Genomic DNA, 14,559 nt, shown 5'->3' on the forward strand with positions numbered 1-14,559 from the left:
GCTGTTCCCGAACTCCTGGGCTGAAGCTATCCCTCTGGCCTCTCAAAGTGCAGGGATTACAGGCGTGAGCCACTGCTTCCGGCCCTTAATTCTACATTAGCCAGAATTCAAAGGCATTTATCCACTTAAGAAAATAGGGCACTCTCAGCTTGCTGAGATTCACAGTACACTGAGAATGCTTATCTCACAGAGAGATATTCCTGAAAAATCATGATTTTAATGACTGCGCCATATGCTGGCATGTCTGCACCAGAATTTCCTTTGCCTCTCCCTGTTGGTTTGCTCCACTTTTTCACTGAGTCAGACCGTTGAACACCGTGGACATACTGTCTTGCGTTTCCGAATATTTCCTAGAAGGATACGGACGTTCCCAGACTCACGATAAAGATTTTCTGATTGTCTTTCCAAAACCTTGCCACCAGTTTGCACTCCCACGAATCCTGTTACCGTGACTATCTCGCCATACCCTCCCTAGCACTTAGCGTGATCTCTAGTATCATTTACCATCGTTGCTAATTTGAACATGAGCAGATGGAGTCCTATTATTTGCGGTCATTAATTTCGCAGCAAGTGCAGTTGAAGTTGTTTTGCATGTTCATTGTGCAGTGCACGCTGTAGTCTGCACCCTTTGGCCGGCAGGTGGGATGCAGGGCGGGGCTGGCGGAGCGCACCCGCCGCCTGGGAGGCCAGTTCGGAGCGGAGTCGCCGCCATCCCGGGCCCCACGGCCAGGGGGCGCTGCGGCCCCCAATCCCCCGCCCCGTCCGGGCTGGGGCGGAGGAGCCGGCGGAGAGCAAAGGTTGGTGTGTCTGCGCTCGGACCTTCGCCAGAGGGGCCGCGGCATCATGACGGTGGGAGCTAGGCTCCGAAGCAAGGCGGAGAGCAGCCTCCTGCGCCGCGGGCCCCGAGGGCGAGGGAGGAGCGAGGGGGACGAGGAGGAGGCCGCCATCCTGGAGCACCTGGAGTACGCCGATGAGGCGGAGGCGGCGGCCGAGAGCCGGACGAGCGCGGCGGTCGAGCGGGGCCCCGGGGCCCGGGGCGCGCGGAGGGTGCACTTCGCACACCTGCCCGAGCGCTACGAGCCCCTGGAGGAGCCGGGGCCGAGCGAGCAGCCCAAAAAGCGGTGCCGGCGGAAGCTGAAGAAGTACGGCAAGGTAGGGGCCCTGCGCCGCCACTGCCCGGGGGGCGCGGGTGTGGTGCCCCGCGGGGGAGCGGGAGCCGGGTCCTGACCGTCGACTCACCCAGTTTCTCCGGGCTGCACCTGCGACCCCCTCCGCCCTCGCTCCCATTCCCTCGCGGGAGGCGAGCCGCGAGTTGCGAGTCGTGATAGAAACTTAAATCGGAGGTTGCGCTGGGTGGTCCCCTCTGTGCCTGCTATTGCGCTCCTGGCTGCTTAAGAACATTTCTCAAGGGGCTCCTACCAAGGTGGTTCTTATGTAAGATCAGGAATCAGTGTCCCTGATTACAGATGGGAATACTGAAGCGTGAGCGCGGCAGGTGACTTGGAGTAGGTTGACCCAGGTGGAAAGAAAGAAATTGCAACCCAGTGTATCTTTTTTCCAGTAACATCCTCTCCAGGATATCCCATTAGTTGAGAAATGTTTGGGTTACTCTCCCAAATATTCCCAAGGTTATTTCCAGGGCCTGGGAGCGCAACAAATACATAAATAGGCGCTTGTTGAATTTGTTTTTCTCGTCTAGCCAACCATCAGTGTACTCTGGGGCCTTCAAAACATTCTGCCATTTGTCTGGGGAAATGGGGTTAGGAAGGATGAATGTGGGAGAAAATGGCAGTTTCCTTCTCAGAAATCAAAGCCCAGATGCAGTTCCCAGGTATCTCTGCCTGGAAGCACTCGAAGCTGTTGCCGGAAGCTCTCCTAGCCTGGACGAGGCCACCCAGAATAAAGTCACAGAAGTTACTGTGTCCTGGCCAAAGGCCATGGGCCTCATCTGATTTATTGTCCAGTTATCTGTGTCACCCAGTGCCCTCTTATACCTGAAGCCATTCCGTCTCCATGCCTGGGAGCTTAGGTTTATCATCCTCTTTAAAGGTATGTCAGCAGCTTCTGGAGCAGAACACTGGCAGGGGTAAACTATAAAGTTGGGTCTTTCTGGCTTAGAGCCCTGCTAGGACGAATCATCTGTGCTTTGGGTCCCAGTTGAGCACAAAGAAGCCATCATGTCCCTCTCCACTGGTAAACTGATACTGTAGAAACCTCAGCTCAAGGACTAGGACTTGAAGATATTTTGGGGGCACTCATTATGCGTCAGGCATTGTGCTGAGCAGTAGCGATGCAAAAATAAATACAGGGCAGCCCTGCCCTAGAGAAGGGCATAGCCTCCCAGGAAGACACTGACATAGCTGGGCACCACCCCTGGGGGCTTCAGGGCACAGAGCTCAGGCAGTTCACTCCTCAGCGGTGAGCTTGTAAAGGCAGGGAAGTTTTCAAATCATGGTGACATGAACACTGGGTACAGAAGGACGAGTTAAGATTTCACCAGATAACAGTGAAGTGGTATGAAGTAGGTACATTTCATCCCCACTAGAACGGCTACTCCAAAAAATGTCCAGACAAACCAAATAACAAATGTTGGCGAGAATGTAGAGAAATTGGAACCGTTGTACATTGCTGGTGGGAATGTAAAATTGGACAGCCGCTATGGAAAATAATTTGGGAGTTCCTTAAAAAGTTCAGTGTAGACTTATTCTGTGATCTAGCAGTTCCACTCCTAGGGATGTAACCAAAATAATTGAAAACAGGTACTCAAATCAATGTTTATGTACGCATTTTAATAGAAGCATTATTTACAATAGTTGAAAGGTAGAAACAACCCAAATGTCCCCAGATGGATGAATGCCTAAACAAGGGTATTAAATACATACAATGGAGTAGTATTCAGCCATAAAAGGAAGGAAATGTAGTAATCCATGCTACAACATGATGAACCTCTAAAAATATTATGCGAAGTGAAGTAAGGAAGACCCACAAGATCACGGATAGTGCATATGATTCCATTTGTATGGAGTGCCCAGGATAGGTCAACACATGGAGATGGAACACAGATTGATAGTTGCCAGGGACTGGGGGAAAGAGGAATGGAGCACATCTGCTTAATGGGGTTTTTTCCTGAGGATGATGAAAATGTTTGGAACTAGATAGAAGTGGTGGTTGCACAACATTGTAAATGTACTAAATGCCACTGGGCTGTACGCACTTTAAAATGGTGAATTTTATGTTGTGCGAATTTGCCTTAACTAAAACAAACAAAAAAACCAAGATTTCAGTGGCTAGAGAAGTGGTGTCATCTGAGGTAGAGGGGCCATCACAAGCCCAGCTGTGGGCATGAAAGCTCTAGAGTGTTGCACGCTAGTTCAGTGGACCCAGGAGGCCAGGTGAGAGGACATTGTCAGGTTAGGGTTGGATCTCTCCTTTCTGCCCTTCAAAAGAGTGACTAGCTTCTACTTTCTTGGAGCCAACTGAGAGGGTCACCAGGCTCAAACATGGAGAAATAAAGCAGGCAACCCCTCTTTGTTCCCCTACACCCCAGCTCCCCTCTGAGAGAGTAGTTGGGTAGAAAGCTCTACTCAGATCAAAGAATTCCAAATGCACACTCAAATGACACTGAAATAGTGGTTGAGGGATATTTTATGTTTCTTTGCATTTCATTTCTCAAATCTGTGTTTTTGACAATGTTCCATTTAATGAACTATTTTAGCAGATTTCTTTTTCCTAAATAACAAAGACAAAGTGACAAGCAACTTTTAAAGTGTAACTGGCTGAGCAAAATGGATGTACAAATACCAAAATTGTCACGTTTAATGTAGGCAATTGTGGTTCTGATCTTGTTTATAATGGATCACTCTTGATTGTTAAGCTTGTTCCCAGAAAATATGTTTTTCTTTTGTTATTTCAAACATGTAAGTAAAATTCTCCCAATGATTATTACCACACGTTTAGAGAAGTGTATCTCTTAGTAACATCACATACCCACACATGCGCATGCCCCAACCCAGTGTCTCTTTGACACATCAACAGAGTAATGTCCAGGAAAGCAGTGTCTGGAGAAGACACAGACATTACTTGGTTCTCACAAAGCTCCTCATTTAGTGGGAGAGGTACCAAAGGAAACACCCAGCCTCTTTCTACATGCTCAGGATACAGTAATGACCACAACAGAGTCCCTGCCCTCCTTCTGTTACTGTGAGGGACCCTGTAATTTAAACTATTGAAAGCTTGGCCAGGCGCGGTGGCTCCTGCCTGTAATCCCAGCACTTTGGGAGGCCGAGGCAGGTGCATCACCGGAGGTCAGGAGTTGGAAACCAGACTATCATGGTGAAACCCCGTCTCTACTAAAAATACAAAAAATTAGCCGGGTGCAGTGGTGCATGCCTATAATCCCAGCTACTTGGGAGGCTGCAGCAGGAGAATCGCTTGAACCTGGGAGGCAGAGGTTGCAGTGAGTTGAGATCGCGCCATTGCATTGCAGCCTGGACAACAAGAGCAAAATTCAGTCTCAAAAAAAAAAAAAAAAAGCTCAAGTAACCAGAAGTCATAGGAAATTATAGTCTTAACAAACTTTCCCAAACAGACAACAAAAATCTTGGGTTTATGTATTACCACCACAAACCTAAATTGCTATGTAATAAAAAGAAGCAGATGTTATTTAGCAATAATAATAGCTAACATTGGGGAGCACTTATATGGCCTGCAGTTTGTGCCAGGCCCTGTTCTCAGTGCTTTCCTTGTGTGATCTCATTTACTCCTCTTAACAACCCGATGAGGTAGTTACTAAATATTCCCATTGTATAGGTGAGGAAACTGAGGCCATGGGAAATTAAGTAAGTGATAGAGTTGGAATTCAAGCCCAGGCCATGAGTAGTTAACTAGAAGCTTACATATTGCCTTTATTTAAAACGGGAAATAGAGTATGGGGGTTAAGGTCATAGGCCCTGAAGTGAGATTTCTTTGGGATTGAATTTCAGCTCTGCCTCTAGCCAGATATATAAATGTGGACAGATGTAATCTCTCTATGCTTTGAATGATTGACGTCTGATAGACAAAGGCCACCAGGGACATACCAGTAGCCAATCCACGTTAGGTTTATGTACTTAGGGCTACAAGGGAGAGTGCATGCCAGAGGAATTGTGGGGTCTTCAAAAAGTGGAGATCTCAAGTAATGAATTGAATGTTTGAGTCTGAACTGAAGAGTTCTTTAAACCTAGGAGATACTTGTAGTCATTAGAAATGGATGAGACCATCTAAGGAGAGATTGTAGGGAAAGAGAGAGAGGAGAGACCCAGGACTGAGTACTGAAGAACACCGACATTTTAAAGTCCATTAGAAGGGATAATTTAGCAAAGAAAGCTGAGGAGGAGCTCCCAATTTAGGTAGAGGAGAACTAAGAATATGGAGTCAAAGAGGCCAGATGATTATTTCATAAAGTATATCAAAAGCTGCTGAGAGGTCAGGGAAGACAGAAAAGTGTCCACTGGGTCGGGCAGCATGGGGGTTGTAGATGGCCATGACCAGACAGTCCCTGCATGGGTTGGGGTAGGAGTCAGAGGGAATAAGAAGTACAGACATGGAGGCAGTATATGTGGTTGGCTCTTTTGGCTGGCTTGGCATGATGGAGGGCAGAGACTGGGGCAGGAATATGGAGTCAAGGTGATACCCGAGCATTTGTGTAAGCTAATGGGATCCAATGGAGAGAAAGCGAATGATGGAGCTGGAGAAGGGAAAGCCAAGATCAAGGTGGGAGAAGGCACCAACAGCAAGTATCAAGGGAATGGCTTGGGGGAAGAGGACCACTTTCTCCACTGTAACACAGGCAACGTGGGAGAAGCCAGGAGCAGACACAGGCAGGGCTATAGAGAGTGGTGGAAGGTGAGCGCGTTCCCTGACGATGTCTGGGTTTGGTTTTGTTTTTCTGTGAAAGATGAAGTGGGATCATCTCATGAAGGTATGGAGACTTGGGTGTGTTCGTGTGTATTGCAAGTGGGGAGGCTTCAGAAGGGAAAAGTATGAGGCAGTACCCGGGGGAGAGAGAAATTCATCCTACTGGACAGATACGGAGGTTTCTCAGGTGGTGTTGGAAGTCAAGGTGAGATTTGTGATTGTGATCAGGAATTTTAAGTTAAACCAGTCTGAGTGGTTATGGTAATATGGAAAAGTCAAAGGACTGAGAGACAAGGTATGTGGCCTAAGGCACAGGTTGTCTGCATGGACATTGATGTCACCAAGAGTGATGACAGAAGTTGCGGTAGGGAGGGGAAGACCATGGGCAGCCATGCAATAAATGGTGGTGGTGGTGTTAATTTTTCTGTTGCAATCCCATTTGAGCCCTTTAGATGTCCCCTGTCTAGCACCTGACATTCTCTGAATGTCCCCTATCCAGCCTTGTAGGAAAGGAATAGGAGGAGTGGTTACCAAGAAAGCATCGCCCAAGCCTGACCGTCAAGGAGCTTATAATGGAATTGGAAATGCTGGATTTATATGAATATAGCAATTAGAAAATGGCAGAAGACTACAAAGGGACAGGTGTGTGGGTCAGACAGAAACACGCCATTGAGGTAGAGGGAGGAGAATCTGGGCTTTCAGAGAAGGTGAAGGAAGAAAAATTTAACCCAGCCTTCTGACGGTCCAGTAATTTTTAGCTGGAACAGAGAAGAGGAATGATCTTTGGTTTAAAACAACAAAACAAAACTGCTTTAGTTTTAGAATTAGCCGCCTTACTGCTGTCTCCAAGAAGGTCTTTGAATTATCTGGAAATAAGCTGTGCTTGAAAGCACTGTCCAAGGGGATGATGTCTGCTGTGAGCCCCCACATATTCTTAGGCTGGGGGTGGGCACCTTCCACCAGAGATGTGGGAATGTGGTAACTTGCTGATTTGTCATGGGAGAATCAGGAAAAATGATCTTTATGTATGTCACTGTGACTCATGTTTTTTTTTTGTTTTTTTCATGAAAGATGGCAGAATTAAAAATTGCCTACTCTAATCCTTTGCTTTTCTCTTTTATTCCTAAAAATAGAATGTTGGGAAGGTCATCATCAAAGGATGCCGCTACGTGGTCATTGGCTTGCAAGGCTTCGCTGCAGCCTACTCCGCCCCGTTTGCGGTAGCCACCAGCGTGGTATCCTTTGTGCGCTAATGGGAGCTGCTGCGGCAGGTGCCACCAGAGTGAATGGGAGCCCCTGCTGTGGGAACTTTGTGAATCCTGGAGCATCTCAGACTTGAACATACAGCATACTTGGAAGAGAAAACATACCTTTCTTTGTTGAATCACATTAGTATGACGAATGAGTCATCCCTGCCCATCTGCTGAGCTTCTCACATCTCTCGGTCACACGTGGATCCAATGGTCAATCCTGCAGCGAATTCATCCGAGGTTAGGTTTGGGAGTGGAGCTAGTGTGCTAAAGCCAGAGCCTTCACGTGAAGGTGGCAGGCACTGGGGCGGAAGCCGACACTCAACAGATCCAAGCAGTGTGGGTGTGCGGCAGAACAGTGATCTTGAGGGGAGGAAGAGGATGTTACTGGAGTCAGATGATTTGCTGTATTCTCCTGAAAGGTCGTAGGCTGACAGGCGCTCACATTCCTTAGCTGCCTCAGTTCTGAGGGCAGCTAAGGAGCTGTTTATTCCTCAAGTCGTGCTCCCCGATCTCCTTCCTCTGCCACTCTGTCACCAGTTTAATTACAGGCTTGAGAAGAAGGAAGAAAGAAAAGATCTCTTGATGCTTTGAAAACTGTGTTGGCAGTGTGGCATGACTGTTTAAAGTAGATAAAAGCTTGTCATTTTACCCCATCCCTGCATGACTGTGAAGCCGGCAAGGAAGGAGGAAAAAGGGCAAGATTGGACGCAGGCTGGGTGGCTGGGACAGGTTGGCCGAGGGACCACTCTGGAGGGCTCTTGTGCCTGGCATTGCCCACTTCAGCCCAGCCACATGTTTGCGGCGACCAGAGTCCCTGCAGAGGTGTGGCTGGCTGCGGTCAGGGCCTACTAGCACCATCAACGCACTCCCGCCATTGGCTCAGCTCCTCTCCGCCAGTCCAACTAAGAGTGCTTTGTCCTGGGTGGGACATAGGGGCTGAGAGAGATGGGGGGAGACATAACACCCAGGAATGAAAATACAGATTTGGAGAAGGAACCAGTAAGTAGGAGACAGATGTGAAGAAAATGGAAATGAGGCAAGAGGATGTTGGAAGAGAGAAGTTGGCCATCCAGGAACCAGTTCTGGAGCATCAGTGTGAGGGAGTTCAGATAGGCTGGGCCTGTGCCTCTAGGTAGGGACAAGGGAGGCTGGGTGGCCAGGGCTGGTGCTTAAAACCCCTGAGGCCATGAACTCATTGGTTGCCTTTGTAGCATCTTTTCTTCTTCTGTGCTGCCCAGTTTGACCTCATCTCACCTGGATTCAAAGGGTAGGGTGGGCATGGGTCTTGGGCCTGACACCCACCAAGGATGACCTGTGGACTGCCATGGGACGCTGAACAGGGAGATGAAAGAAAGGAGGTCCTCTTACCATACCCCTCTGCCAACCCCCCGATAGGCCACTGTTCTGACTTTGTTTCCAGAATATCCAGAAATCCAAAGGGGCTGTTGCTGAACAGTCTGCAGGATCAGTGACAGCACCTACGTGTTGTCCCAAGGCATAAAAGGGAGGCCTCAACACTCATGCTCTCTGATCAAGCCCGGCCAAGCCCAGACAGAAAGACAGACAGAAAAAAGGAAGGGGTAGAGGAGAAGGTTGAAGCTGTGAAGCTAGACTGCACTTCACTTCCTGAAGCTTCAACTTCATGTTGAAGATTCACTGGGAGCCAATTCCTGCATTGTTAATATTTGTGAGGAAAAGCGAAACAAGTGATCTGGTTTTAGCCCAGATGATGAAAGTGGATACGGCACATTTTCACACACGTGAGATCATTATAGCTTGCCCCACAACACTGGGTGTCGGAGAAAGGGAGAGAGAGACATAAGTGGAAGAAAAAGCCAAGCATAGTGAGTGAGAAAAAGAGTGAGAACCTGTGAGGGCTGCTGACGAGCCCCAGGCAGCCCACAAATTCCTTGTGGGGAGATGGAGGCAGAGCCCAGGGCAGGGGACAGAGCTGCTGGGGCCTTTCCTTGCCTGGGAGTCTGTCCCAGGAAGAGCTTCCCCACTCCCATCCCCCAAATTGGAAAAACTGTATAGTCAAGCCTGTTTGGCCCTGAAACTCTTAAGAATCTGGTTAAGAATTAACTCAGTAATGTCAAAAGTCAAAACCTCCTAGGGGTTGTCCTGTGAGTCAGGTTCATGGGTACAGAAGATGAATCTCAGACATCACTCAGCCTGAGCTGTCATTCTCTGTGACAGCGCTGCCCTGGGTTTCTCTTACTCAGTTCCTGGAGTGTAAGCATTTGGATCATGTCACAGATTACCTTTTTACCTTTTCTGTCTCTTTCTTTCTAAGTATCAGTGCCCACACCTTACCGAGTATTGAGTTTTAGAGCTTTCACTTAATGTGTTTGACCAAGAGACTTCTTTTGTATCCTTTTCTTGTCCTATGATGTAAATAAAAGCCTCAATTTATGTAATGTTTCTGGCATGAAGGTTTCCCAGCTCCTCACTGTCTAGCCTTGCCTGAGGGAGATTCCTGGAGTCCAGTCACACTGAGAGCTTGGCACAGCAGGTGATGACCCGTCAGGAGAGACCTCCCTGGGAACCAGTAGGAGCCCACAGGTGCTCCCCAAGGACCCAGGGGAGAGAGAGACCCCAGTTCACCTGGGAGCTCTGCATGTGTGTTAAAGGGGACAGTTCTCTCTAAGCCAGCAGAACAGGCTTTGACTTATAGGAGCCTCAGCTCATGAGTTTGTTAAAAAATAGACTGGGCACAGTGGCTCATGCCTATGATCCTAGCACCGAGGCAGGCAGATTGCCTGAGTTCAGGAGTTTAAGACCAGCCTGGGCAACATGACAAAACTCTATCTCTACTAAAATATAAAAAATTAGCTGGGTGTGGTGACACACTCCTGTAATCCCAGCTACTTGGGAAGCTGAAGCAGGAGAATTGCTTGAACCCAGGAGGCGGAGGTTACAGTGAGCCAAGATCATACCACAGCACTCCAGCCTGGGCAACAGAGTGAGACTCTGTCTCAAAAAAAAAAAAAAAAAAAAAAAAATTTCCAGAACCTCCAGCTCAGATTTAGATAGCCCAGCATGGGGACAGGAGCTGCATTGCCCACAGGCTGCTGAGAAAACTCCAGTGCACCTGTTCCTCTGCCTCAGCTGGGAAATGCTGGCCACTGGGGGCCTGCTGCACATTGCATCTGCCAGTGGGACTCCAAGTGGGAGGCTGGGCCAGAGGAGGGGCCCTGCCAGGTTCCAACCCTGCACTGCGTACATGTGGTATGCCTGCTCACTGAGTCCTCACAGAAGTGACAGAGTAGGTCTTGGAGGTGGGGAAGGTGGAGAGGAGAGGAGTGGTCCTGGTAGCCATCAGGGCCCACTGGTCTCAACCTGCTGTTAGGCTTACAGTAAAGCAGAAGAGAGGGACCACTGTGTCTTCAGCCACCTTGGAGTCATCTCTGCTGCCCCTCTGCCCAGCACCTGTGTCTTGTCAGAGAAGTCCCAACAGCATCTGTGACCAAGAAGCAGCCAGAGGCAGGGCTTGAACTCGGACCACTTCCTCCATCCTCCAGTAGTCTTCCAAGGAATGGTAGTCTTCCTTAGCAGAAACAGTTGTGGCCTCAGGAAACAGTTATTGCAGTGTTAGATATAGGCAGCTGTGGTTATGGGGTTTGCACCCGTGATGTCTTTCCAGCCCCTGACTTCAGGAGTACAGAGGAACTGAGTTCTTTGGGAGGCTTAGGCGGGCAGATCACTTGAGGTCAGGAGTTCAAGACCAGCCTAGCCAACATGGTGAATCCCCGTAAACTCAATGATGCCATCACCTCCAGACTGTTTGTGAACATTTGATAGATCATCCCAGAAGCTTATTCTGTAATTACACACACACACACCACACACACACACACACACACACACACATATTTGAGAGGTTCCATAGTTTTGCCAAAAACCCAGATGGTTCTTGAGTGAAAAAAAATCTCTACTGCATTGACCATTCATGGGGAAATGTGGGAAAATAAAAAATACATAGGGTGTGTGTTTATTATTTTTTTTCTAGAGACAAGGTTGGTTTTGAGCCAAGCCACTCCAAGGAACATCATAGCCAAGGAAAAGGAGATCACATCTGAACAACAGGGCTCTGTGCCTGAGCCTACTGAGTGCACCAGACACCCCGCGGAACAAAGGCTTTATTGCTGGAAGCCTCAGGCCAAATCTCTGCCTCGAAATGCTTCATGCTTTCTACCCTTCAGCCTCATCTGGAGACACAAACTAGGATTAGAATAAAGCACCTTGATGATGGGCTTTGCTTTTTTAAAAAGTATTTCTCAGGTAGTTCCTCTTGTATAACCTGTTGACAAGGTTCTAAACAGATGCATCTAGTTCAAACCAGACATAAAAATAAATCCAAGCCAAAGGACCAGACAGAAATAGAGCTGAAGAGTTCACACTTCCTTTCACTTGCTCTTTAATTCCATGGTATTATTATCGTGTCCATGGTCACAGAGCTTGGAAGCAAAGATGCTTTCTGGCAAGGATGATGATTTTTGCATTTTGAGTTCTTAGAGTCAAGGAGAAAAAAAGTATGTAATTATAAAATATTTTCACAGCTATCATTCTCCTATACAAAATCAGACTTGAATTTGTCTTTCAGTGTTTTCATTTTGATAAAGCAATGAGCCATTCATAGATTCCCACAAGCCCCTGAATAGAACCCCATCTGCTTCCCCTGGTCCCAGTTCTGGGGCATGTTCATGATCACTGCGAACTAAGATGCATTAAACATCCAGTAGGGACGAGGTGCGATGGCTCACACCTGTAATCCCAGCACTTTGGGAGGCTTAGGTGGGCAGGTCACTTGAGGTAAGGAGTTCAAGACCAGCCTAGCCAACATGGTGAAACCCCGTCTCTACTCAAAATATAAAAATCAGCCAGGCATGGGGGCAGGCGCCTGTAATCCCAGTTACTCAGGAGACTGAGGCATGAGAATCGCTTGAACCTGGGAGGCAGAGGTTGCAGTGAGCCGAGATAGTGCCACTGTACTCCAGCCTGGGTGACAGAGTGAAACTCAGTCTCAAAAAAATGAAAATAAATAAACATTCAGTAGGTACACGAGGCACTGTGCTCGGTGGTTTAGCAGCATTTTATTCTCCATTTCATTCTCAGTAACAGTGTCAATGAGGTAGATACTATTATGATTATCTCTGTATTATAGATAATAAAACTGCAGTTGAGGAAACTTAGAGAATTTGCCTCTGGCGCTTTGGCCAGGAAGTGCTGAAATCAGGACCCAAGACTGCGCTTTCTGTCAGTTTCAGCTGCCTCTTCCTTCCGTTTCCTCTCAAGCTCCTGTCAACTGAAGGAAAAAAAAATCAAGCTTTTAAAGCATTAAAGTCAATTTTATACAGAAATCTTCTAGATTGAGGCTTAAAGCTGAGGAGCAGCCCTTTAGAGAGGTCCCGTCAGGCTGCTCCAGCATAGTGTTTCAGCCCATTGCTTATACGCAGGTGGTGGAGGTTAAGTAGCTGCAAAATCACATCAAAGTTTGGGTTCAAGATCACATCTAGCTCCAGATTACAGAAGTGTAACCACTAACCGTTGGTAATTCCACCACCCAGATATATGGTGATGGACGTTTGCTAGATCATTTGAGGTCTTCTACAGCACAATGTGAAGTGACTGTGGAACAAACCATAATCTTCTATTATTGCTTGTTTGGGGGATGTTATGTGTAGGAAACAGCAAGGACTATGGTGATTTATCTTTTAAGGAATGTAGTGACTCAGGCAGGAGATACGGGGGTGCCCTGTGCTGTATCCTAGTTTGTCTTCAGGGCATCTTTCCAGAGAGTTGCATGTCACAGAGTCAGGGGCTTCGTGAAATTCTGCTGGCAGGCAGAGTTAAGGGAACATGGCTTTTTACCTTTGCTGCTTTGGCTCACACTCCTGTTAACCTCCAATGACCACAAGGAAGGGTAAGCTTTAGATATAATGATATCCAACATGCATTCCTCATTGCATTTATGTAAGCAAAATAGTTAGCAAGACTCCAATAAAGACTTGAGGTGCTGACATTGTACTCTGGATTTTTGAGATGATGAGATAGCTTAGCTGTGGATTTGCCATGGTCAAAACACAGAAGGAAGCATGTGAAGGGGTGTGTGACTCCCAAGTCAATGGGGTTGAATTTGCTTTGCAATTTTGCCACACTTCCTTGGTGTGATTTCTGCAGCTGCAGTAACTATTCCCACTGGCTGCAATTTTGTTCTGATGAAGCAGCCCTCCGCTGTTCACCCCAGGGGCACAGAAGTCACCTTTCGAGGCTCCACGGGCAGCAGGAAGCCACCTGCCTAATAGGAACAGTGTTGGCATTGACCAGCTGGCTTCTAATCCTGTATCTGTGTGACCTCAGACAAGCTCTTCAACTTTGAATTTCATTTGCAAAGTAGATGGCATCTACTTCAGAGGCCTATTTGGAAGGTTAGCGATGAAGTGCATTAAGAGCCTAACCCGTAGGATATTAAGTGTTCTGCCTCTGCAACTGACCCTGCAGCAAACTGTGTTTGTTGAATAAGTGAATAAATACACAAATGAAGAGACTTTCGGAGATTAAGGAAAGTGCATATTTGCCTTCCAGTTTGTCATAATAGCTATTAGTAAGTATGTTGCCATCATGTTTGCAATGAGCAGTGACAGTGACCCCTTTGCACCTCCTCAGGGCCCAGGGGTTTTCTCATTGATCCTCAAATGAGAAAGTCAGCTGCCTCTGACCTGCGGGAGGACAGGAAAAAGGTCTGAGAGCTAGGGGTAGGGCAGGGTGGTGGGGAGAGTACAGGGAGGGAACCAGGGTGTTCCCTCCCTGAGAGGGAGAGGAGGTGAGAGGTGAGAGTGAAAGGAGGTGAGAGGGAAAGGAGAGGAGAGACACAACCTGTCTCCCCATCCATTTGTATTTTTCTCTCCTTCCAGAAAAATTGGAGACCCAACTTTCCCTCTGCTGCAAAGCAAACCCGGCGGCAGGAGCTGCAGGAGAACTGGGTTGGGGGCTGTGGCTCAGGAATAGCAGGAGAGAGAGGGCTGGAGAAGACAGAGCCTGGGCTGGTTCAAGGCAGCGGGAAAGAAAGGGTTTGTGTGTAGCTTTTGATCTCTCCCAGTCACCCCTGACAAGGAGGGACTCAATTTTTGCCCTGAACTCACTTCCCCTTCTGGTCGGCCTATGGCCTTGTTTCTGGACACCCAAACTCACCTTATCTGTAACAGGGGATGGAAGAAGTCCTGTCAGCTCCCCAATGCACGAGGGTGCACAGGACAAACAGGCAGTTTGAGGATCAATGAGAAAACCCCTGGGCCCTGAGGAGGTGCAAAGGGGTCACTGTCACTGCTCATTGCAAACATGACGGCAACATACTTACTAATAGCTATTATGACAAACTGGAAGGCAAATATGCACTTTCCTTAATCTCTGA

The 14,559-nt window shown here is 47.9% G+C and overlaps 1 protein-coding gene across 1 annotated transcript; it reads left to right on the forward strand.

The window, feature by feature from the left end:
- Positions 1 to 286: 286 nt before the first annotated feature.
- Positions 287 to 9,565, forward strand: CUNH1orf115 (chromosome unknown C1orf115 homolog). The gene is made up of 2 exons (XM_033197109.1): positions 287 to 1,152; positions 7,029 to 9,565. Exons 1-2 carry the CDS (start codon positions 844 to 846, stop codon positions 7,146 to 7,148), a joined length of 429 nt encoding a protein of 142 aa, XP_033053000.1. The 5' UTR covers positions 287 to 843; the 3' UTR covers positions 7,149 to 9,565.
- Positions 9,566 to 14,559: the final 4,994 nt, after the last annotated feature.

Source organism: Trachypithecus francoisi, unplaced genomic scaffold, assembly GCF_009764315.1.
Source record: "Trachypithecus francoisi isolate TF-2019V2 unplaced genomic scaffold, Tfra_2.0 Lachesis_group5, whole genome shotgun sequence".
Classification (NCBI taxonomy): Eukaryota; Metazoa; Chordata; class Mammalia; order Primates; family Cercopithecidae; genus Trachypithecus; species Trachypithecus francoisi.

Excerpts from the sequence above, each read along its gene's own strand:
- CUNH1orf115 (XM_033197109.1), top strand. The coding sequence starts at position 844 with ATGACGGTGGGAGCTAGGCTCCGAAGCAAGGCGGAGAGCAGCCTCCTG. Across the intron at positions 1,153-7,028 it reads AGCTGAAGAAGTACGGCAAG|AATGTTGGGAAGGTCATCAT; the intron begins GTAGGGGCCCTG and ends TCCTAAAAATAG.